The sequence below is a fragment of the Capra hircus genome, chromosome 9, assembly GCF_001704415.2.
Source record: "Capra hircus breed San Clemente chromosome 9, ASM170441v1, whole genome shotgun sequence".
NCBI lineage: Eukaryota > Metazoa > Chordata > Mammalia > Artiodactyla > Bovidae > Capra > Capra hircus.
In genome coordinates this window covers 64,015,280-64,040,412 of record NC_030816.1, presented here as the reverse complement: position 1 = coordinate 64,040,412, position 25,133 = coordinate 64,015,280, and the positions used below count along the sequence as shown (strand labels likewise).

The 25,133-nt window shown below is 40.7% G+C and overlaps 1 protein-coding gene and 1 pseudogene across 2 annotated transcripts in view; both read left to right on the top strand.

Moving 5' to 3' along the window:
- The window catches only part of TXLNB (taxilin beta), a 60,406-nt gene extending 36,619 nt beyond the window's left edge, over positions 1–23,787 (top strand). The window contains exons 8-10 of the mRNA XM_005684815.3: positions 14,390–14,482; positions 18,991–19,086; positions 20,328–23,787. Of these exons, the coding sequence (XP_005684872.2) occupies positions 14,390–14,482; positions 18,991–19,086; positions 20,328–21,263 (1,125 nt within the window). The 3' untranslated portion in view covers positions 21,264–23,787. The remainder of the gene's footprint in view (positions 1–14,389; positions 14,483–18,990; positions 19,087–20,327) is intronic.
- Positions 5,585–7,860, top strand: LOC102184721 (annotated as a pseudogene). Its single transcript, XR_001296098.2, has one exon. The product of XR_001296098.2 is annotated as an RNA-binding motif protein, X chromosome-like (transcript).

Sequence of the window (25,133 nt, the reverse complement as noted above, 5' to 3'; positions counted from 1 at the left end):
CATGCAGTGTGTCTTCCTTGCTGTGAACCAAAGATAGTCTACACAAGGCCTTCTACGTGGGAGGGGAAGTGGGGACAGGAGTTAGAAATGAAGAATAACTTCATATTTACTATTTTTAAGTAAAAATAAAGGCACAATGTTATATCTAAGAAAAATAAATGCTCTGCACCAACAACTTCTGGTCAAAAGGTCTGCTGACATACAAATGAGGGTCAACCAAAATAGGCTGGTGGCCAGGTCCTTGCCCATCTGTTCACAGGTCCTCTCTCCCTCCTCCCCTATTAACCTATCAAGGTAAGGCTTGATGGAACCTGTTCAAATGCACCATCTATAATTACCAAATGGAGAAGGCAATGGCACCCCACTCCAGTACTCTTGCCTGGAAAATGCCATGGATGGAGGAGCCTGGTAGGCTGCAGCCCATGGGGTCACAAAGAATCGGACATGACTGAGCGACTTCCCTTTCACTTTCACTTTCATGCATTGGAGAAGGAAATGGCAACCCACTCCAGTGTTCTTGCCTGGAGAGTCCCAGGGACGGGGGAGCCTGGTGGGCTGCCGTCTATGGAGTCACACAGAGTTGGACACGACTGAAGTGACTTAGCAGCATAATTCCCAATACTGAAAATGTCCTTACTTGTTTGATATTATTCACAATAAAAGGAAATTAGAAAAATAGAGTCAGCAAAATAGAGTCATGCTGGCCTTGCCAGTGCTGAATGATTAAAAACGGTGGACAAGTTAGAAATCATTTTTATTTGGTTTCATGTTGTTATGAGTGTATTTTGATTAGATTATAGGAATTCATATTGCAGGCTCAAAAATAAAGGTTCATGCATCAGCTGGCTCTGGAGGAAAGCCAGACTTCTCCCATCTTTCTGGGGCCCTTGGGGCTCTGCTCATCGTGCCACAGGCTGGGCCACAGAGTCCTAATTCCCCGGCTGGGAGAAATGCCCACGTGCTAAAGGGACTGTAAAATCACACAGTGAAAATTCACCAAAAGCGAGAAAATCAGAAGCCTTCCAAAACTAGGCAGCATTAATTTAAGATCTGAATGTTTCACTTATAAATGTTTATGTGCTGAGTGCTGAATACTTGTCCATTGTAAATATTAAAAAATTATTCATTGTATGAACAAACAAGTTCAATGAATATTTGTACCTTTTTTACCTCAGTCGTGTCTGACTCTTTGCGACTCCATGGACTGTAGCCTGTAGGCTCCTCCCTCCATGGGATTCTCCAGGCAAGAGTACTGGAGTGGGTTGCCATTTTCTTCTCCAGGGGGATCTTCCCGACCCAGGGATCAAACCTGGGTCTCCTGCATTCCAGGCAGATGCCTTAACCTCTGAGCCACCAGGGAAGCCCTACCTTTTTTTAAAGGAAAATTTAAAAGAAGCAAAATAACAAATTACATCACTGCATAGACAAAAACAAAGATAACATTTTGATTTCTAACCTTCCTAAAGAACACTTTTCCAATGTGTTTACCAAACACAATGATGACTTGTTTCCCCACTAATATACCAAAACAGTTTTAAAATATTAATTACATAGAAATTTGAACAATATATTTTTTCACTATTAATAGAGTCAAAGGACTCAGAATTAAAAGTTTAAATTATAAAGTTACAAACTCAAGATCATCCTTTAGGCAGTCACAGAGCACATCATTTCATGGTGTGAGGTAGGTGGCAGGCAGCGGCAGTTCCAGAGCCAGAAGTAGGCAGGGGGAAGGAGGTGTGACCTGACTGTAGTGGGGCAGGGGTTGGTAGGAGGGGAGAATCCAGAGAATCAAGTCAGGGCTTCTGGCTCTATCTCTGTCCCATTCACAGCACAAAGCCTTGAGGTACACAACAGACAGTACTTGAAGCTATTCAGTGTTCACAGCATCTGTTATAAGCAATCTCTACTCTTCTATGCTAAATGAAGAACACATTAATACCATGAGACTCTGGGCTAGAGTGGTTCATTCAGCTGGTATCAGAAAACAGGCCTTTAATAACCTGAAAGGTATGATTTAATGTCCCACCTATACTCCCTCAAGTTTGAAAAAGAAGAAACCAGGGTCTAGACTTGCCAGCGTTCCTTGTTCAATCCTCAAAACTGGGCGGAGTCCAGGGACCAGATGGCTCTTCTGCTGAGAAGCTGTCTGATTCTGTACAATTCACCTAAACCTCCTTGGACCTAAACTTCCTGGTCTGTAAAACAAGGATGCTGCAATGTATCTAAGATCCCAAGCTGGAGTCCTTTGACCTCTTGGAAGCCTATTACTTTTCAGTATTTCCAAAACATAACAGCATATGAGACAGCAGCTGCTATCTAAAATGTACTTGTTTTTGACATTATAACATCTTCACTTAGCAGCATGGATGGTAGCTATTCATATAGTTGATTCAGTTTATAAAAGGAAAATGAGTCTATGTAATATATGCAGTTTGTTTTCAAGTTATACATCCAAAGCACTTAATTCAGTGTCTGCCCCATAATAAGCATAATTAATTCAACTAATATTTACTGAGCATCTAAGGGCTTCGCATGGCTCTATATGTTAGAGATATACTACTCAATTAAAGAACCAACAATGCCTGCTTAATTAAACTCACAATCTAGTGATAACAATAATATTAATTAAAATGCTAACGACTAATTAGTGTATGAGCTAATACTAGTGTTATCTCATGGGTTCAGTCCAATTCAGCTCAGTCGGGTCCGATTCTTTGTGACCCCATGAATCACAGCACGCCAGGCCTCCCTGTCCATCACCAACTCCTGGAGTTCACACAAACTCATGTGCATCGACTCAGTAATGCCATCTAGCCATCTCATCCTCTGTCGTCCCCTTCTCCTCCTGCCCTCAATCCCTCCCAGCATCAGGGTCTTTTCTGATCAATCAGCTCTTCTCATGAGGTGGCAGAAGTATTGGAGTTTCAGCCTCAGCATCAGTCCTTCCAATGAACACCCAGGACTGATCTCCTTTAGGATAGACTGGTTGGATCGCCTTGCAGTCCAAGGGACTCGCAAGAGTCTTCTCCAACAACACAGTTCAAAAGCATCAATTCTTTGGTGCTCAGCTTTCTTCACAGTCCAACTCTCACATCCATACATGACCACAGGAAAAACCATAGCCTTGACTAGACAGACCTCTCTTGGCAAAGTAATATCTCTGCTTTTTAATATGCTCTCTAGGTTGGTCATAACTTTCCTCCCAAGAAGTAAGCGTCTTTTAATTTCATGGCTGCAATCACCATCTGCAGTGGTTTTGGAGCCCAAAAAACAAAGTCTGACACTGTTTCCACTGTTTTCCATGAAGTGATGGGACCAGATGCCATGATCTTCATTTTCTGAATGTTGAGCTTTAAGCCAACATTTTCACTCTCCTCTTTCACTTTCATCAAGAGGCCTTTTAGTTCCTCTTCACTTTCTGCCATAAGGGTGGTGTCATCTGCATATCTGAAGTTATTGATATTTCTCCCAGCAATCTCGATTCCAGCTTGTGCTTCTTCCAGCCCAGCATTTCTCATGATGCTCTGCATATAAGTTAAATAAGCAGGGTGACAATATACAGCCTTGACATACTTCTTTTCCTAATTGGAACCAGTCTGTTGCTCCATGTTCAGTTCTAACTGCTGCTTCCTGAACTGCATTTAGGTTTTTCAAGAAGCAGGTCAAGTGGTCTGGTATTGCCATCTCTTTCAGAATTTTCCACGGTTTATTGTGATCCACATAGTCAAAGGCTTTGGCATAGTCAATAAAGCAGAAATGATGTTTTTCTGGAACTCTCTTGCTTTTTCCATGATCCAGTCAATGTTGGCAATTTGATCTCTGGTTCCTCTGCCTTTTCTAAAACCAGCTTGAACATTTGGAAGTTCACAGTTCACATATTGCTAAAGCCAGGCTTGGAGAATTTTGAGCATTACTTTACTAGCGTGTGAGATGAGTGTAATTGTGAGGTAATTTGAGCATTCTTTGGCATTGCCTTTCTTTGGGATTGGAATGAAAACTGACCTTTTCCAGTCCTGTGGCCACTGCTGAGTTTGCCAGATTTGCTGACATATTGAGTGCAGCACTTTCACAGCATCATCTTTCAGGATTTGAAATAGCTCAACGGGAATTCCATCACCTCCACTAGCTTTGTTCGTAGTGATGCTTTCTAAGGCCCACTTGACTTCAAATTCCAGGATGTCTGGCTCTAGGTGAGTGATCACACGATCGTGATTATCTGGGTCGTGAAGATCGTCTTTGTGCAGTTTTTCTGTGTATTCTTGCCACCTCTTCTTAATATCTTCTGCTTCTGTTAGGTCCCTACCATCTCTGTCCTTTATTGAGCCCATTTTTGCATGAAATGTTCCCTTGGTATCTCTAATTTTCTTGAAGAGATCTTGAGTCTTTCCTATTATGTTGCTTTCCTCTATTTCTTTGCATTGATCGCTGAGGAAGGCTTTGTTATCTCATGGGTAAGGACACACATTGTGATAGATGAGACAAAGAAGTTCTTTAATTGCCAAAAAGCTTCAGAACCACTGGAAAGATGATCTCAGGACCCTGTTCAGCCCTAGTTCATGAACATAGAGAATTTCCAGGGCTGTAGAAGCATGGTACTAAACTGAGTTAACCCTGCCTCCTCCATCACTTTGCTTTCCATGGTGCTTGGCTCTCTCTGCAAGGACCCTCTCTTGTCTATCTCTTTTGTCTTCAAGGCATTTTCAAAATTTCAATAATTACTTAAACATCAAGAAGAATATGCAGGCTCTGAATCCCTACATGTAATAATGCTCAAACAAGCTTCTATTGAAAAGTATCAGCACTATATTTTTTTTAAAGTTTAAACCCTGAAAAACAAAGTCTGTTGTTGTTCAGCCACTAAGTAATGTCCAAGTCTTTGCCACCTCATGAACTGCAGTACCCCAAGCTTCCCTGTCATTCACAATCTCCTGGAGTTTGCTCAAACTCATGTCCATTGAGTCTGCAATGCCATACAACCATCCCATCCTCTGTCATCCCCTTCTCCTCTTGTCCTCAATCTTTCCCAGCATCAGGGTCTTTTCCAGTAAGTTGGCTCTTCACAACAGGTGGCCAAAGTACTACAGCTCCAGCTTCAGCATCAGTCATTCCAATGAATATGCAGGATTGATTTCCTTTAGGATTGACTGGTTTGCTCTTCTTGCTGTCCAAGGAACTCAAAAGTCTGCCCCAGAACCACAGTTATAAAGCATCAATTCTTCAGCACTCTTCTATGGGCTTCCCTGGTGGCACAGTGGTAAAGAACTACCTGCTAATGTAGAAGATGTAAGAGACATGGGTTCCATCCCTGGCTTGGGAAGATCCCCTGGAAGAGGAAATGGCAACCCATTCCAGTATTCTTGCCCGGAAAATTCCATGGACAGAGGAGCCTGGTGGGCTACAGTCTATGGGGTCACAAAGAATTGGACACAACTGAGCTCACACACATGCATGCATGCAGCCTTCTTTATGGTCCAACTCTCATATCCATACCTGACTACTGGAAAAACAATAGCTTTGACTAGATGGACCTTTGTCAGCAAAGTGATGTCTCTGCTTTTTAATATGCTGTCTAAGTTGGTCATAGCTTTTCTTCCAAGGAGCAAGCATCCTCTAATTTCATGCCTGGAGTCATCATCTGCAGCGATTTTGGAGCCAAGAAAATAAAATCTACCATTGATTCCACTTTTTCCCCTTCTATTTGCTATGAAGTGATGGGATTGGATGCCATGATCTTAGTTTTTAGAATGTTGGGTTTTAAGTCAGCTTAAACAAAGTGTATCACAGATGATTTTGCAAACCACTCAAATACTTCCTTTGGTCTGACAACTGAAAGAGTGGGTTAGCTCGTTGCACAGTAGTGCGAGCGCCTTACAGCTTCCGTTCTCAGGGTCGGCTGCCCTCCTGCGTGCCGAGCTGCTAGGAAGCTGCTGTTGGCGAGCTCGTAGGGGCTTGAGACCGTCGTCACCTCTCCAATTTTAACCAGGGGGGAAAAATGGTTGAGGCAGATCGCCCAGGAAAGCTCTTTATCGGTGGCCTCAATACAGAAACCAATGAGAAAGCCCTTGAAGCAGTATTTGGCAAATATGGACGAATAGTGGAAGTTCTCTGAAAGATTGTGAAACCAACAAATCTAGAGGATTTGCTTCTGTCACCTTTGAAAGCCCAGCAGATGCTAAGGATGCAGCCAGAGACATGAATGGAAAGTCCTTAGATGGAAAAGCCATCAACGTAGAACAAGCCACTAAACCGTCATTTGAAAGTGGTAGACGTGGACCACCTCCGCCTCCAAGAAGCAGAGGCCCTCCCAGAGGCCTTCAAGGAGGAAGAGGAGGAAGTGGAGGAACCAGGGGACCTCCATCTCATGGAGGGCACATGGATGATGGTGGCTATTCCATGAATTTTAACATGAGTTCTTCCAGGGGACCACTTCCAGTAAAAAGAGGACCACCACCACGAAGTGGGGGTCCTCCTCCTAAAAGATCTGCCCCTTCAGGACCAGTGCGAAGCAGCAGTGGAATGGGAGGAAGAGCTCCTGTATCATGTGGAAGAGATAGTTACGGAGGTCCACCTCTAAGGGAGCCCTTGCCCTCTCGTAGAGATATTTATTTGTCCCCAAGAGATGATGGATATTCTACTAAAGACAGCTATTCAAGCAGAGATTACCCAAGTTCTCGTGATACAAGAGATTATGCACCACCACCAAGAGATTATACTTACCATGATTATGGTCATTCTAGTTCACGTGATGACTATCCACCAAGAGGCTATAGTGATAGAGATGGCTATGGTCGTGACCGTGACTATTCAGATCATCCAAGTGGAGGTTCCTATAGAGATTCATATGAGAGTTATGGTAACTCACGTGGTGCTCCACGAGGGCCCCTGCTATCTTATGGTGGAAGCAGTTGCTAAGATGATTACAGCAGCTCACATGATGGATATGGTGGAAGTCGAGACAGTTACTCAAGCAGCCAAAGTGATCTCTACTCAAGTGGTCGTGATTGGGTTGGCAGACAAGAAAGAGGGCTTCCCCCTTCTATGGAAAGGGGGTACCCTCCTCCACGAGATTCCTAGGGCAGTTCAAGCCACGGAGCACCAAGAGGTGGTGGCCGTGGAGGAAGCCGATCTGATAGAGGGGGAGGCAGAAGCAGATATTAAAAACAAACAACTTTGGACCAAAATCCCTGTTCAAAGAAACAAACAAAAGTGGAACCTGTTCTATCATAACTACCCAAGGACTACTAAAAGGAAAGATTGTGTTACTTTTTTAAAATTTCCTGTTAAGTTCCCCTTCCATAATTTTTATGTTCTTGTGAGGAAAGAAAGTAAAACATGTTTAATCTTTGCTTTTATGACATTGCTTTCAACAAGCAAACAGAATGTTAAGTGTGTTAAGACTTGACATGTGTACTAGTGGTGTAATCTTACAAGTAAAAGTGTCCCTAAAGGCCACTTCCTATAGGATTTTCCCCAGTAAATGATGAGGCAAGCAGTTTATCTTACACAAAATATCTAGTCATCTAAAATGGAGAGATGAATCCTCCTGCCTATATATACAAGCTAGCTATTAGAGGGTGGTCGGGGTATGCTACTCAGGATTTCAGAGTGTCTTCAAGCTGAAATCTCAAATGTTCTCAGTATGAAAAACCTGAGATCAGATGCATATATGTAAGGAAAGTGCTATTCGCCCAGTAAACCCAGAAAAAAAGCAAATGGATAATGCTGGCCATATTTTGCCTTTCTGACATTTCCTTGGGAATCTACAAGAACCTCTCCTTTCCCCCTCCCCAATAAGATCATTTAAGTGTGTGTTAAGCAACTACAGAATACTAAATAAAAAGTTTGGCCAAAACCAACCATGAAGCTGCAAAAAAAAGAGAGTGGGTTAGCAGAAGGAAGACATCTTAGTCCCCATCTCTATGGTCTGAGCAAAGACAATGTAAAGGACAGATTGTGTTTTCCTAGCTGGAAATCACTTTTCAGTCCTAAAACAATAGCTTGCCAGTCTGGGGCATGATTCTCACTTAGGGAAGAGACGTCTGGCTTTCAATTATACAAACCAAGGCAACAGAGTAAATGTCAGAGATGATCAATGGAATACAACTGTGGCTACAAACAGAGTGTTCATTGGATCAATAAGGCTGAAGATGGTGGTAGATGTGGAAAGTCAGCAATATCAACACAACACAGAATTGCAGACACAAAATACTACCCAAGGGGCAAGATCAGTGAATCAACTCTTAAAGACAGGTAATCACAGTCTTTAATCTCAGAAGACCTCACTGTATCTATTTAAGATGAGAGGCAATTTCTCTGCAACTGTAATAATAATTGGATTACTTCCCAAGCCAAATCACCTAAGTTGGCTAAGACAATTCCTAGACAACTTTATGTTTCATATATGCTATGAATGTTTGTAATTAAAATTTCAGTCAGTTCAGTCACTCAGTCACGTCTGACTCTTTGTGACCCCATGGACTACAGCACTCCAGGCTTCCCTGTCCATCACGAACTCCTGGAGCCTACTCAAACTCATGTCCATCACGTTGGTGATGCCATCCAACCATCTCATCCTCTGTTGTCCCCTTCTCCTCCCACCTTCAATCTTTCCGAGCATCAGGGTCTTTTGTAATGAGTCATTGGCATTAAATGGCCAAAGTATTGGAGGTTCATCTTCAGCATCTGTCCTTCCAATGAATATTCCGGACTGATTTCCTTCAGGATTGACTGGTTTGATCTCCTTGCTGTCCAAGGGACTCTCAAGAGTCTTCTCCAACACCACAGTTCAAAAGCATTAATTCTTCGGCGCTCAGCTTTCCTTATACTCCAATGCTCACATCCATACATGACTACTGGAAAAACCATAGCCTTGACTAAACAGACCTTTGTTGGTAAAGTAATGTCTGCTTTTTAATATGCTGTCTAGGTTTGTCATAGCTTTTCTTCCAAGGAGCAAATGTCTTTTAATTTCATGGCTGCACTTACCATCTCCAGTGATTTTGGAGCCCCAAAAAATAAAGCCTCTCACTGCTTCCATTGTTTCCCCATCTATGTGCCATGAAGTGATAGGACTGGATGCCATAATCTTAGTTTTCTGAATGTTGAGTTTTAAGCCAATTTTTTCACTCTCCTCTTTCACTTTCATTAAGAGGCTCTTTAGTTCTTCACTTTCTGCCATAAGGATGGTATCATCTGCATATCTGAGGTTACTGATATTTCTCCCAGCAATCTTAATTCCAGCTTGTGCTTCATTCAGCCTGGCATTTCACATGAGTACTCTGCATAGAAGTTAAATAAGCAAATGACAATATACAGGACTCTGTATAGAAGTTAAATAAGCAGGGTGACAATATACAGCCTTGAAGTACTCCTTTTCCTATTTGGAACCAGTCTGTTGTTCCATGTCCAGTTCTAACTGTTGCTTCTTCATCTGCATACCAACTGCTCAAGAGGCAAGTCAGGTGGTCTGGGATTCCCATCTCCTTAAGAATTTTCCACAGTTTATTGTGAACCACACAGTCAAAGGCTTTGGTATAGTCAATAAAGCAGAAGTAGATGTTTTTCTGGAATTATTTTGCTTTTTTGATGATCCAGCAGATGTTGGCAATTTGATCTCTGGTTCGTCTGCCTTTTCTAAAACCAGCTTGAACATCTGGAAGTTCACAGTTCACATACTGTTGAAGCCTGGCTTGGAGAATTTTGAGCATTACTTGGCTAGCGTGTGAGATGAATGCAATTATGACAGTAGTTTGAGCATTCTCTGGCATTGCCTTTCCTTGGGATTGGAATGAAAACTGACCTTTTCCAGTCCTGTGGCCACTGCTGAGTTTTCCAAATTTGCTGGCATATTGAGTGCAGCACTTTCATAGCATCATCTTTTAGGATTTCAAATAGCTCAACGGAATTCCATCAGCTCCACTAGCTTTGTTTGCAGTGATGCTTTCTAAAGCCCACTTGACTTCTCATTCCAGGATGTCTGGCTCTAAGTGAGTGATCACACCATCATGGCTTTCTGAGTCATTAACATCTCTTTTGTATAGTTCTTCTGTATATCCTTGCCACCTCTTTTAATATCTTCTGCTTCTGTTAGGTCCTTACCATTTCTTTATTGTGCCCATCTTTACATGAAATGTCTCTAATTTTCTTGAACAGATCTCTAGCCTTTCCCACTCTATTGCTTTCCTCTATTTCTTTGCACTGATCACTGAGGAAGGCTTTCTTATCTCTCCTTACTATTCTTTCAAACTCTGCATTCAGCTGGTTATATCTTTCCTTTTCTCCTTTGCCTTTAGTTTCTCCTCTCGTCTCAGCTCTTTGTATGACCTTCTCAGACAGCCATTTTGTCTTTTTGTATTTCTTTTTCTTGCGGTCGGTCTTGATCACTACCTCCTGTACAATGTCATGAACCTCCATCCATAGTACTTCAGGCACTCTGTCTATCCAATTTAACCCCTTGAATCTACTTCTCACTTCCACTGTATAATCGTAAGGGATTTGATTTAGGTCATACCTGAATGGTCTAGTGGTTTTCCCTACTTTCTTCAATTTAAGTCTGAATTTGGCAATAAGTAGTTCATGATCTGAGCCACAGTCAGCTCCCAGTCTTGTTTTTGCTGACTGTATAGAACTTCTCCATCTTTGACTGCAAAATATAATCAATCTGATTTCAGTATTGACCATCTGGTGATGTCCATGCGTAGAGTCTTCTCTTGTGTTGTCAGAATCAAAATTTGTGCTCAGTTAAAAGAATGCATGTGTCACCCAGCCCATTTAAAAGTAAAATATTGGAGCAGGAGTTGTTGTTACTAACCCTAGAGTAGTTTGTTTCTATTTCTGCCTCTCGTAAGAATCCTGAGGATGACCTCTGGATGTTCTTTCCATGCTTCTCTGATATACCAAAGTGAAAGAGGGAATATGACACATCAGACACGCATCATGTCAACATAAAAGTCAGAAGGAAAATACGACCAAACAAATATCCATAAAGGAAACAGGAAGTGTACATTTTTAGTTAGTATATAAGTAAAGAGTGTCAGAGTTGGTTACCTGAGAAGAGTATAGTTCACATAGATTTTGCCACCTATGACAAAAAGGTCAAACAGTAAGAAAAGCAGAATATTAAAAAAAATCACTAGAAGGAAAGGAGGAAATGGAGAGCTATTGTTTAATGGGTTATAGAGTTTCAGTTTTGCATGATGAAAATTTCTGGAAATCCATTTGCACAACAATGTGAATTTACTTAACAATATTGAACTGTACACTTAAAATGGTTAAGACAGTGAATGTTATGTGTATTTTACCCAATTTAAAAGATAAGAAAGTTGAGGGTCACTAGGAAAAGGCCAAAGTGGTGATGAAGTGAGACACTAATCCTCAAACTCTGGTGTATCTGTCTTCTCCATGACACAAGAAAACATCGAGGAGGAAAACAAAATCCATCCAGTTTATACATCAAAAGAACACTCAGCCTAGAGAAGAAGACAGCTGGCTGGGGAGGGTGTGGTTGCTCCCGCTGATCTTGTCAAGGTTGCATGCATGCATGGATGCTTGGTCGCTTCAGTCATGTCCAACTCTTTGCGACCCCATGGACTGTACCCCACCAGGCTCCTCTGTCCATGCAATTTTCCAGGCAAGAATACTGGAGTAGGTTGCCATTCCCTTCTCCAGGGGATTTTCCTGACCCAGGGGTCTCACCTATGTCTCCTGCGTCTCCTGCATTGCAGGCGGATTCTTTACTGCTGAGCCACCAGGGAAATCCCGTCAAGGTTGTGCAGGTGAAATGGATCACACACACGGCCCCGCCTTCCCCTTTTGTCTGCAGCCTGCAGCTAGTTATAGGACTGCAAGAGAGGGTTTGGGAGGATCAGCTCAGGAGACCATATCTATACAACCACTGTAATTCTAATGGAATTACTGAAAAGGTGGGAAAAGAAAGAGGAGAGTAAAGAAAAGAATTTAACAGGAGACTTGGTCCAATATGCAAATGAATTGATTTTGTGATAGGTGAACATCAGCTGGGATGTTTGTTCCCCCAGGCAGGCAGTCCCACAGGGGCTTATCCTCAAACTGACCTATTCATGCACCCTGAAATCAATTCAGTGAATCCTAGCCACTTGTCTGTGGAAAAAATGAAACAAATTTATTAAATTAAACAGAATATGTCAAGAGTGCATTGCACATGAGTTAGTTTTGACCCTTAAACAACACACATTTGAACTGTGAAGATCTAATCATGCATGGATTTTTTTTCCAATAGCAAATACTATAGTACTGCAGTATCTGACATTGGTTGAATCTATGGGTAGGGAACTATAGAGATGAGGAACTGGGAATACAGAGGGTTGACTATATATTATACACAGATTTTGCACTTCATGGAGGGTCAATGCCCCTAACCCCCTGCTTTGTTCAAGAGTTAACTGTGTTGTCCTTTGAACTCTGTCTAAAAGCTTTCCTGGCCATGAATTCCCTGATGACACTGTACCCAGTCTTTTTCAGTCTGTATGGCAAGGAATCATGAGAAAACTTTTAGGCCACTAGAGTTACCCCAAATTTATCAACTATTCACATTGTTAATGACTGATTTCAAAATGCTGATGAGCTGTTGTTTCAACTTTTCTTTGGAAAATCTGTTTCTTATGAAAGGATTTATGTTATTTTACTGTTCTTGTGTACTGCAGCAAAGTGAAAGTTGCTCAGCTCTTTGCGACCCCATGGACTATATAGTCCATGGAATTCTCCAGGCCAGAATACTGGAGTGGGTAGCCTTTTCCCTTCTCCAGAGGATCTTCCCAACCCAGGGATCAAACCCAGGTCTCCCGCATTGCAGGCAAATTCTTTACCAGCTGAGCCACAAGGGAAGCCCATGCACTGCAGTAAAACCTCTGCTATTCCGAATCATGTGAGAATGAACCATTCTAGATGAGCTAATTTTCTTGGTTCTAGGAGTTGTTTGCTTCCCACACAATCCCTCTGAAGTCCCATTCCCAAGACTGGGAACTCTCCAACCTACTGGCTGTGACTATAATTCTTATGTGCTTTTGAAAAGACAGTCCTACAGGTCCTACCAGTCAGTTGCTGCCCAACTGAGGACTTCAGGCTATTCCAGACATTCAAGAGTACCAAAGTCTCATTTGAATATGGAAGAGTTCCATGTCAGTAAACTAGAATCATCCATATTAAATCTCCACTCACTCAAAACATGCCATCCTAAAATTATTTTCAAAAGTAAGATTTTATTATCACTGTCAATAACAATCAAGTATTTATACAATCTTGCCCTACTCCTACCCCAAATACAAGCCCTGAAATGTGGAAGTACAGAGGCTCTTCTCAATACCTGCATCCATAAGATATTTTTTGGTGCAAATTAGAAAAACGCACTTCTTCCTCATTATTTCCATTAAAATTGGTATCATCGTCATCATCGGTCAGCTGCTAAGTCGTGTCTGACTCTGTGATCCCATGGACTGCAGCATGCCAGACTCCCCTGTCCTTCACTATCTCCAGGAGTTTGCTCAAATTCATGTTCATTGACTCAGTGATGCTATCTAACCACATCATTCTCTGCCGCCGCCTTCTCCTTTTGCCTTCAATCTTCCCCAGCATCAGGGTCTTTTCCAATGAGCTGGTTCTTTGGATTGGGTGGCCAACCTATTGGAGCTTCAGCTTCAGTCCTTCCAATGACCTGGTATAATTTCTATTAAAAATTGGTATAATATACTCATTTCCTTGAAAAGGAACATTTAACTGCTATTGGCTAGAACACTGTATTCAAAAACACACAAAACCACAGTGTCAAAAAGGGAAATGACGTGTGCTTATAATGGCACAACCACATAACAGCAGTATCCCTAGTCCATACCTGGTCCATATTTGTCTTCATTCTCCCTTCCCTCAAGACCAAGCCCAAGGCTCACCTTCTCTACAAAAATGTGGCTTATATGATCACCTGCCACATTCATCTCATTCTCTGATCAGTACTTAACTAATCTGGTACTTTGTGTTCACTGTTCTGTAATCAAGTTGTCTTTGGGATTCCCTCAAAAACAGCAGATACAGGTTAAATGCTTTTGTATATAACAGTCCTTGCAATGTTCAGTCAGAGCTTAATAAATGTTTGTTGGTAAAAGTTATGATACAATGAAATGGTGATGATATATTTTATTGTGTCATTTGTCTTTAAATAAGTACTTCAGTCATACTCACTGACCTAGGCTGATCGCAAAGTAAAAAGAATTGAACATATCACTAACATTGTATTGAGAATTCTCCTAAACCATTTTCCTTTTCAAATAACAAACAATGACAGGTGGTTTTGTTTTGGAAGCATTCCTAAAACAGGAAAGCAGGCCTAAAACAGATCTACTCTTTCCCCTGTTTACAGCTTACTCTCTACTCTGGAAGGTTTGAAGAGTTTCAGAGCACACTGACAAAAAGCAATGAGGTGTTTGCCACTTTCAAACAAGAAATGGATAAAGTGAGTATTGCTTATCTCCCATGAAATACTGACATTTTCTATTTTGACAGGCAATTTTCCTTTGGGTTCATTTTTCTCTCGCTAAGATATTTCAGTGCATTTCATGAAGTAATGAAACATTTATACATGCAAATGAGATCTGAGCTGTATTTTATTGGTTAAATATCTGGCGGATTAATTTTAGGAAGAATCCAAAAACACCAGGATACATTTTCACCCTGAGGAAGAATATTTTCTTTTGCTAGTCCATGGAGAGGTTTAAAAAGAAAAGAGCTAGCAATATAATATTATGTTGTTTATGCTGAAATAAAAATATCAAGTCTTCTAATGATTAAAAAAAAAAACTTTCATACAAATATGCAAGAGCAGAATGTTAGAGTAGAAAATACCATTTCATAGAATATTCTCAGAAGAGAATATATGTAATATGATATAACTAAGACAGTCTTTAATGAGAAGTCTGAATTCAAATTCTGGACATGCTCTTACTCATCAAGTAGCAGTAAACAATTCACTTAACTTCTCCTTTATTAAAATGCTATTTTTCTTGCCTATGTCACAAGATTGTGAAGTTCAAATAAGTTAATGTATTTTTAAGGATTTTAAACTTTTTAAAAGTCTTTTACAAATTGTATTGTTTGTTGCTGTTTTAGTCGCTAAGTCATGTCAGACTCTTTTGCAGCCCCATGAACTGCAGCCCACTAGGCTTCTCTGTCCACAGATTTTCCAGGCAAGAATACTGTTGTGGGTAGTCATTTCCTCCTCCAGGGAATCTTCTTGACCTAGGGATCAAATCCCAGTCTCCTGCATTGGCAGGCAGATTCTTTACCACTGAGCCACCAGAGAAGTCCACTTTTACAAATATAAGTTGCTAATTTTATTATTGGATGTAATGTTCAAATTATTTAATTCATTGTTTTCCCAAAACAAAATCAGCATCAGAACTGTTTTTCTGAACAGGCACTAGCATTAACCTCTTTTAAGTATAGAAAATATTCTTTAAAAAAAATTTTCACAAACATATATGATAAATTTCACCATTCACAACCAAACTTAATAGGTCAACATTTCTTAAAAGTTACAACTTTCTCACTCCAGAAAGGATTCATCCATTTTAAAAATATTTTTTTAATTACAGTTTTAATTTGGAATAAATATTAGAGTATAAAAATATTATTTATTTCAAAATTAAATAGTTTTAAGATTTAGTTAAATTTTAGAGCAAGAATTTTTATCTGAAGTTCATTTATAGACTTTTAGTAGAATTAGAAAAAAGAAATTGATATGCATACTGCATTTCTTTAGGTGTAGTCCCATCAGTTCAGGTCCTTCATTCAGTCAGGTCTGACTCTTTGCCACCGCATAGACTGTAGCATGCCAGACTTCTGTGTCCATCATCAACTCCCAGAGCTTGCTCAAACTCATGTCCATCGAGTCAGTGATGCCATCAAACCATCTCATCCTCTGTTGTATTCCTGCCTTCAATCTTTCCCATTATCAGAGTCTTTGCTAATGAGTCAGTTCTCTGCATCAGGTGACCAAAGTATTGGAGCTACAGCTTCAGCATTAGTCCTTTCAATGAATATTCAAGACTGATTTCCTTCAGGATTGACTGGTTTGATCTCCTTGCAGTCCAAGGGATACTCAAGAGTCTTCTCCAACACCACAGTTCAAAAGCATCAATTCCTTAGTGCTAGCTTTCTTTATGGTCCAACTCTCACATCCATATATGACCACTGGAAAAACCACAGCTTTGACTAGACGGACCTTTGTTGGCAAAGTAATGTCTCTGCTTTTTGATATGCTGTCTAGGTTGGTCATAGCTTCTCTTCCAAGGAGCAAGTGTCTTAATTTCATGGCTGTACTCACCAACTATAGTGATTTTGGAGCCCAGGAAAATAAAGTCTCTCACTGTTTCCATTGTTTACTCATCTATTTGTCACAAAGTGATAGGACTGGATGCCACGATCTTTGTTTTTTGAATGTTGAGTTTTAAGCCAGCTTTTTCACTCTCCTCCTTCACTTTCATCAAAAGGTTCTTCAGTTTCTCTTCACTTTTTACCATAAGGGGGTGTCATCTGCATATCTGAGGTTATTGATATGTCTCCCAGCAACCGTGATTCCAGCTTGTGCTTCATCCAGCCCAGCCATTTCACATGATGTACTCTGCACAGAAGTCAAATAAGCAAGGTGACAATATACGGCCTTGATGTACTCCTCCCTCGATCTGGAACGAGTCTGTTGTTCCATGTCCAGTTCTAACTGTTACTTCTTGATCTGCATACAGATTTCTCAGGAAGCAGGTCAGGTGGTCTGGTATGCCCATCTCTTTCAGAATTTTCCACAGTTTATTTGTGATCCACACAGTCAAAGGCTTTAGCATAGTCAATGAAGCAAAAATAATGTTCTTCTGGAATTCCCTTGCTTTCTCTATGATCCAACAGATGTTGGCAATTTGATCTCTGGTTCCTCTGCGTTTTCTAAATCCATCTGAACATCTGGAAGTACTCGGTTCATGTACTGTTTTAAGTCTGGCTTAGAGAATTTTGAGCATCACTTTGCTAGTGTGAGATGAGTGCAATTGTGAGGTAGTGGCATTGCCTTTCTTTGGGATTGGAATGAAAACTGACCTTTTCCAGTCCTGTGGTCACTACTGAGTTTTCCAGATTTGCAGGCATAGAGTGCAGCACTTTAAGATCTTTTAGAATTTGAAATAGCTCAACTGGAATTCCATCACCTCCACTAGCTTTGTTTATAGTGATGCTTCCTAAGGCCCACTTGACTTCGCATTCCAGGATGTCTAGCTCTAGGTGAGTGATCACACCATCACGGCTATCTGAGTCATTAAGATCTCTTTCGTATAGTTCTTCTGTGTATTCTTGCCACCTCTTCTTAATATCTTCTGCTTCTGTTAGGGCCATACCATTTCTGTCCTTTATTGTGCTCATCTTTATATGAAATGCTCCCTTGGTGTCTCTAATTTTCTTGAAGAGGTCTCTAGTCTTTCCCATTCTATTGTTTTCCTCTACTTCTTTGCAATGATTACTGAGGAAGGCTTTCTCATCTCACCTTGCTTTCAAACTCTGCACTCAGATGGGTATATCTTTCCTTTTCTCCTTTGCCTTTAGCTTCTCTTCTTTTCTCAGCTATTTGTAAGCCCTTGTCAGACAACCATTTTGTCTTTTTGCATTTCTTCTTGGGGATGGTTTTGATCACCGCCTCCTGTACAATGTTACCAACCTCTATCCATAGTTCTTCGGGCACTCTTATCTATCAGATCTAATCCCTTGGAATCTATTTTTCACTTCCACTCTCCACACTGCTGCTGCTGCTGCTAAGTTGCTTCAGTCGTATCTGACTCTGCACGATCCCATAGATGGCAGCCCAGCAGGCTCCCCTGTCCCTGGGATTCTCCAGGCAAGAATACTGGAGTGGTTGCCATTTCCTTCTCCTCCACTTTCCAAAGATTTCATTAAATTCTTAAAGGGGCTGATGATCTTAAAAAGTTAATAAACTATTAACTCAGTTAAGAAATGATGAAACAAAAAAAAAAAGCACTGGAGGCTCATGTAGCTTCTCTACAGAGCCCAGAAGCCAACAGCCTGGGCCTCCAAGCAGACCCAACCTTAGGCTTTTTGACATGAAGCAACCAGTGCCCATGTGTAGTTAATCCAGGGTAATTGTCCCTGAATACAAGCCCTGTCCTTCACATCATCCAAGCAGAGAAGAGATTCTATAACCAGGAATGCAGAGTAGTTTCAGATTTGCAAAAGTTAGGCTGCATTTTATTCATTTCTGTATACCCTACACCCAGCCTCTGCCTAGCCACCAGAAGGCACTCTGCATATGTTGCATTAAATGGAAATGACTCCAGCCCTACTCCTCTGAAAACTCACCTGAATCATTACTCCATCTCTCTGAACCTTAGTTTCCCCATCTATAAAGTAGAGTTGAAAACAGAACCTTCCTTGGGGGACTGTCTCAAGGATGAAATGAGTAACACATGAAATCACATTCTGTGAATCCTACTGCACTCTACAAATAAGAAGGCTGAGAAAACTGAAAGTTGCTTTTTTGTGGCTACTTCTCAGATGTGCCCAGATATTATCAACATTTTAATAGCAAAAAAAGCTGGGCCAACTTTCTCATTAACAGTCTTGCATTCAATACAGTAAATAATCTAAATTTAAAGCTTATTCTTGGAACTCAATAAAGTTATTTTTACTTTTAAACAAAAGAAGACATAATGACAAAAAAAGAAGGACCTAAGTAGTTTTCTTTCTCCTGAACTGGCTCTGGTGCAAATAAGTTTGCTCACCACTGACCTAGATGATTCAGAAATGTATCATGACTCTTTCCACTCAGTCTTCATTCCTGGACATTGGATTTTTGCTTGCTTCAGCACCTAGTAATGAAGGGACTTTTTCTTGATGTCACATATAGAACTGATAGTTTCTCTGATATATTAACTGTTCAGAATTAACATTAAAACACTATAATTTCTGTAGACCACTAAGAAAATGAAGAAGCTGGAAAAGGACACAGCCACATGGAAAGCTCGGTTTGAGAACTGTAACAAAGCTCTGTTGGACATGATTGAAGAGGTGAGGAAGCTTTTCCCTTTGCTCATCTTCCCTTGTCAATACATTTACACTCAGAAAATAATTATGCCCCAATAGCACAAATGATGACCTCTGAAGAGCTTAATTTTTTTCTAGGGTGTGGTATATGATACTCTAATAAAAAATAATCAGAGCAAAAGTAATTTAGAGTTGGGTCCAGACTCATAAAGAGCATTGTGACCCTAAGTCACATGCCTCCTTGTTGATTCCAAAGCTGTGCCCAAGACAGCACCACACCTGCTGGACTGTGAATTCCTCAAAGGCAGGATGAGTGTTTTACCTGTCTTTGAATTTCCCCAGTGCCAGACACATAACAGACGCAGAATAAATTTATTAATTGATTCAAGCATACTGAGAGAAAACACCAGCCCAAGCACCCACGGTATGTGCTAATTTACAGACAGATGTGCATGTACATTGTTTAATTCCTCCAACAGGCATTTAAATACTGATATTATGTCAGGCTCTGGAGGTTTTCAGATCATAAAAAGCAAAGATACATGACCCTTAACGTGAGCGGCAGGGCTTACAGGTGAAAAAAAAAGTCTTAAAAGGTACAGAGTAGCACAAAGCACAAGGGTTGGGGAGGGTGGGGGGTGGAGAAGCAAGATGATTCCATGCACAACACACCAACACTTCTAGAGAAAAGGAGAATTTAATAGTTTGAGCAGCATCATGAAAGAGTGTGGTTACTTTCTCTGGATATAATTACTGTTTTAACGATTCATCCCAAACTGCAACCAATTCCAAAGAGATGTGCTTATTATTCATAAACAGAAATCAAACAGTTGCTGGATTAGCATATAGCAGTTTCTCTATAGGACAGATAAGGCATTGCTGACCAAATCCCAGTCCATCTCAGTCATTCTGCCGCAAGCCTCTGCTTATTCCTTCTAAGTCTTAGAAGCAGAAAATGCATCTATTTCAAGATTTTTAGAAGCCTTAGACCAAAGCAGAAAGAAGCTTTGCTTTCTTTCCTTTTAAAAAAAAAAAAAAGTGGATTAAAATTCTACTGAAGTCTCCAACATAATGCAAAAATAGAAGTGATGTCCCTGACCAAGTATCTGTTCAGCCACCATCCTGTGGTCAGAGCCTAACAGACAAATTCCTGGATTAACGATTTTGATTGTCTCCAGAGAGCATTTTACTTTACTCCTGTAAAACCTGGCAGTTTTACTTTTCACACCGTTTTGTTTGTGTGTGTGTGTGTGTTTAAATCACAGAAAGCGTTGAGAGCTAAAGAATATGAGTGCTTCGTGATGAAAATTGGAAGGTTAGAGAACCTCTGTCGAGCTTTACAAGAAGAGAGAAATGAACTCTATAAAAAAATCAGAGAAGCAAAAAAGCCTGAAAAGGATGACCAAGGTCAGCACACCTCTGATGACGAGCCAAACACCTCTGTGAATGAAGAGGCTGACGCAGAGGAAGCCAACAGCGTTCACAAGGCTGTGCAAAATCTCGCGGCGGCCTTCATGACAATGCATTGTCCAGAGTCAACCCTTGACGTGTCCAAAGAAATCCACCCAGAAGTCGACAGTCTTCCAGGGGACTGCGACACAGCCCTCAGGGGGCTGGAACAAGCTCCTCTGAGTCCCGCATGCCATTCAGAAATCCCCCTCCCTCCCCAAAATCCTCAGGCTGAGGACAAGGGAGTCGGCGAGACAGAACCTACCCTCAGAACAGAGACAGGAGCTGAGGCCCAAGGCGATGGTCTCCCTGGTGCAGCACCGGCTGATCAGCAGAACCGGAAGCCAGACGCAGCAGCTTCCAGTCAGACCCGGATGGCCCCAGCCAAGCCCTCCCTACCGGTGGTGAAGGCCAATGAGCAGCCCTGGAAGCCAGAGGCAGCTTCAGGTCAGGCCCAGGAGCCCGCAGCTGAGGCCTCGCTATCGGTGATGGAAGTGAACGGGCAGCCCCGGAAGCCTGAGGCAGCGACTTCCGGTCAAGCCCTGAAGCCCCCAGCTGAGACCTTCTTATGTGTGATGGATGCCAAATGTTCCACCCCACCACCTGTAGTGGGAGCACACCTGCCAGCTAGGGAGTCTGGATGTGAGCCCATGGGACAGCCCCCACCAGCAGCAGAGGGGCTGCCAGGAGGGGCCTCAGGTGGACCCCCACTGCCCAAAGTGGCTGACACCAATCTGGAAGGAGTAGACTAAGCCTCCTCTGCCTTTGGAGGCTGTTCTTCCTGACTTTCCATCATCATGGTAACGGGATTACCTCCTGAAGGAGACATTAAGGGCTAGGGAGGTCTAATGGAAGAGGCTTAATTAGAATCAATACAGTTTTAAATATTATGTAAAGTATCTTCAGCCTTTGCTATTTGTTCTCAATTTATAATTGATTTGGAGCTTTTCTGTTTAACATTGGTTGATAGTATAATTTTCCCAGATGACAACAAAACATACAGCATAGCAAATCTATATTAATTTGCCATTAAGATGGTACTTAATTCAATTTCTTAATCAACAGTAAGATTTGGTGTTTAAAGACTTCCACTACATAAATACTGAAAATGTAATGCTTTATTTCCATAGAGTTTAATAAGTTCCACAGTAAGTTAAATGGATGATCGGTTTCCAGTTAGACATTATATACATATAATAATATATGCATATGTATGTATGCTTATCATGTATATGTGTGAATATATACATATATGTGTCTATGCACATATATGCATGCATATTTTTTATATATGTATGCAAAAAAATATTTCATACACATTTCTCTTACCTCTTTTTGGCTTTCTCTCATGCAAAATATTTAGATGCTAATCAAAAAAAATTATCACTTACTTGCACTTGGGACTACAGTAGATTAATGTTCTGTGAATCAGAAATATGTTCAGAACACAAATCTTAGGCCATATAATGCTGGGCAAAAATAAGTAACCCAATGGTAGGTCAATAAATTCAGCCAACGGATTAAGTGACAGAACAGAATTGAGTTAGACTGCAAGGCTATAGAGAATGCATGGACACAAAGATAGCCAAAAGAGGCCCTAAAAAGGGGGGAACAATCACAGCAGTGGACTGCTCACCTCTTCCAGCTGCTTCTCCTACACAACTCAGCCCATTGCTTTGCAACACGCTCATGTGGTGAGGCAGCTTCCTACAAGGAAAGAGTTGGAAGTGGGAAAGGGAACAAGGGGGTGGAGGCATTGAGGGCCCTCAGACTTGAGAGGCTGTGCTCTGATCCCCCGTCCCCTCCCCGCCACAGCTAGAGGTCTCAAAAGACCATATTCAACTGACCCTGCCAACTCATCAGTTGCCTTTCTGAGAGAGTGTCTACTGAGAGACACTGTCTGAGAGAGGGTTCCCCACTACCTCCTGCTGTAACTTTCGTGGTCTAAATTCTCAAAGCTTCTGCTCTTTCTTTCCAATCCTCTCCTTTGCAGCAGAAAATTACACTCAGCCCTCATCTCAATTATGGCTTAGTAAAAGCTATTATTCTTCTGAAACAGAAACCTACACAGGGTCCCAATATGAGTGATGAGGTGTACAAGCTAACACATTTTCTGCTTTAATGAATACTGTACAGCCAGAAGTACAAAGCAAAGGACAAATGGATTCCTACTCAAAATGATTTGAAACATACGTGAAGATTCAGGAGATGCAAAAGCTAGAAACACCTGGGGTTGTCTACACGAGTATCACATTATCACTGCATAATAAGAACCTCTAATACTGACAGCATGAACTACTGTATCTGTAGTAAAGAGAGGCTGCAACAGAGAAATAGGAAAAAAAAGAGGGAGGTAGGAAAAAGGAAGAGAGAAAGGGAGGAAGAGGAAAAAACATCTAACCCAGTCCTACCTTGAAAGTAGAAAAATGGACAGAAGCAAGATTCTCTACTACTCATCCAAGAAATCATTCTTCAGTGTTGCACGTGGCTGTCTGCTAAGGCATACAGAGTACTTGTAGGTGGCAACCGTATGCTGTAAGCATTGTAAACTGCATAAAATTTGTTTGATGCAGACAGTGAGAGTCATAACAAAATGCTAGTTGGGAAAAAAATCAGGAAAAAAGCATATTGCTATTTGAGAACCCATGTATTTTTAAAGGCTTAAGATGTTATAACCACAGGGTATCCAGCCAAATTCAACATTAACTGAAAATCTTAGAGATTTAAATGTTCATTTAACTCAGAGTCAAATATGCACTAGAACAATCTAGGAGGGTCTCCTTCCTCTTTATTTTCAGCAACTGAACTTCCAAGAATGGGTAAGATTAGATAATCATAGTAAAGTCTCAGTCTGAATGTTTAGCAAGAGGAACAGGCAGGAGAGGAGCCAAAATCTAGTAAATCAAATATTCTAATACCCAAAGTTCATTTTTGTAATCCAGAAGCTTTCATGGCAACACATTACTCATGACAGTGTATATCTTGGGCAAAATTTCAGATACAATAACTTGCCTAAAATTTGCAAGGCTTAATATAGGCTTTGAAATAATTATTTTAATATTCAAAGAATGTTTTATTATAGTCCTTTGGCCTTACTAATTATAACAATAACTCATAAGACCCAAAAGAATAAAGAATTTCTCTTCTTTATCAAGGTCATGTAACCGATTCTAGAGGTGGTAAGTCTGCTTTCCAGAAACACTGGAATTATTGGTGGTTTCTAAATTAAATAACTATAATTTATGTATTTATTAAAAAGGTACCTCTCTTCCCACATGCTCCTGTAGTGGTTTTCTTTTTAAATTTTTTATTTATAATTATTTTTACCTTTGTTACTCCTGTGTTTTAATATTACCTAACACAGATTGTGGTTATATTCTCTTGGTTGAATTTTTAGTCTATGAATAGGATGTACATGAACACTTTGGAAATCTTGGTTTGTGTGTGAGAGAGAGGAAAGAGGGAGGGAGGAAGGGAGATGGAGAGAACATGACAACCCACATCTAATGAGAGCAAAGAACCCAGTGGATGGCCATCCCTGCTTCAGACCTACAGTCAGTGCCAATCTCCCCTGAAACTAGGTTTCCACAGGTTTCTCTGTAAGGTGCCCTCTCTGAAATACCCTGAGGGAGGGAGTGTACAAAGGTGTCAGCTTATTTTCCTTTCTCTACCCAGTTCCTCTAACTGCCTTAAGCATTTTCTCTAGTAAGACCAGAAGAGGCCCATTGTTCTGCCTTTTGCTTATTCCCTCTCCCCAACCCATCTTGATCCAGGAGGGGCTTCTTGAACACGGCGTTTCCTAGCACACTTGGAGAAGAGGATTGCTTAACTAGAATGCAAAGAAAGATTAAACCTTGCCCTTTTTGTATTGTATAGATACACACTTTTAAAATATCTCCTTTTTCTGAAATGATAAAAGTATTATGTGTTCATTGCAAAACTGAGGTTGCTTTTCAATAAGGCTAAGATATACCATTAGGAGAGAGATCATTTCAGGAAAACTTCCTTAGCCCCTTCTCTAACCAGTAGTTACATCCAGTATTTAGAAAAAAATAAAAGTAATTAAAATGTAAAGAATTCTCTAAAAGAAGATATGAAATAAAAATGATAACTCTGGTCTCTAAAATTTGTTCCCATCATAAGTAAGTAAGCAAGCAAGTAGAGTATATAGGTTAAATTTGCACAAGGCTTAAATAATTGCCATTTCTGAACCTTAAAATTTAAAGTTATCATTAGCTTATCCATGAGAGCATGCCATGAGAAGAGAAACATTCACAAATGATAGCATTAAAGGTTTTCCTTAGCACTGTTCAGTTGTATCCTCAGTACCTAAAGTTGAGTCTCCTTGGTGGTATCCCCTGATAGAAGTTCCACAGATAGAAGTTCCATCTGCATCCACTGATGCAGATGTGTGTGAATACACACATGTATAAAATTGACCTAGATTTAATTCTGTTACTATGGGTGAGTCTTTGCACCTGTATTTTCAAAGGATACTTAGCATCATTTTTCCTGGATGAAGTATAAAAAGGAATCATTTCCTGCATGAATAAGGATATTTGATAGAAACATTTAACTAGCAAAAGAAACCTACAAATTCATTGATCCATGGCATAAAAACT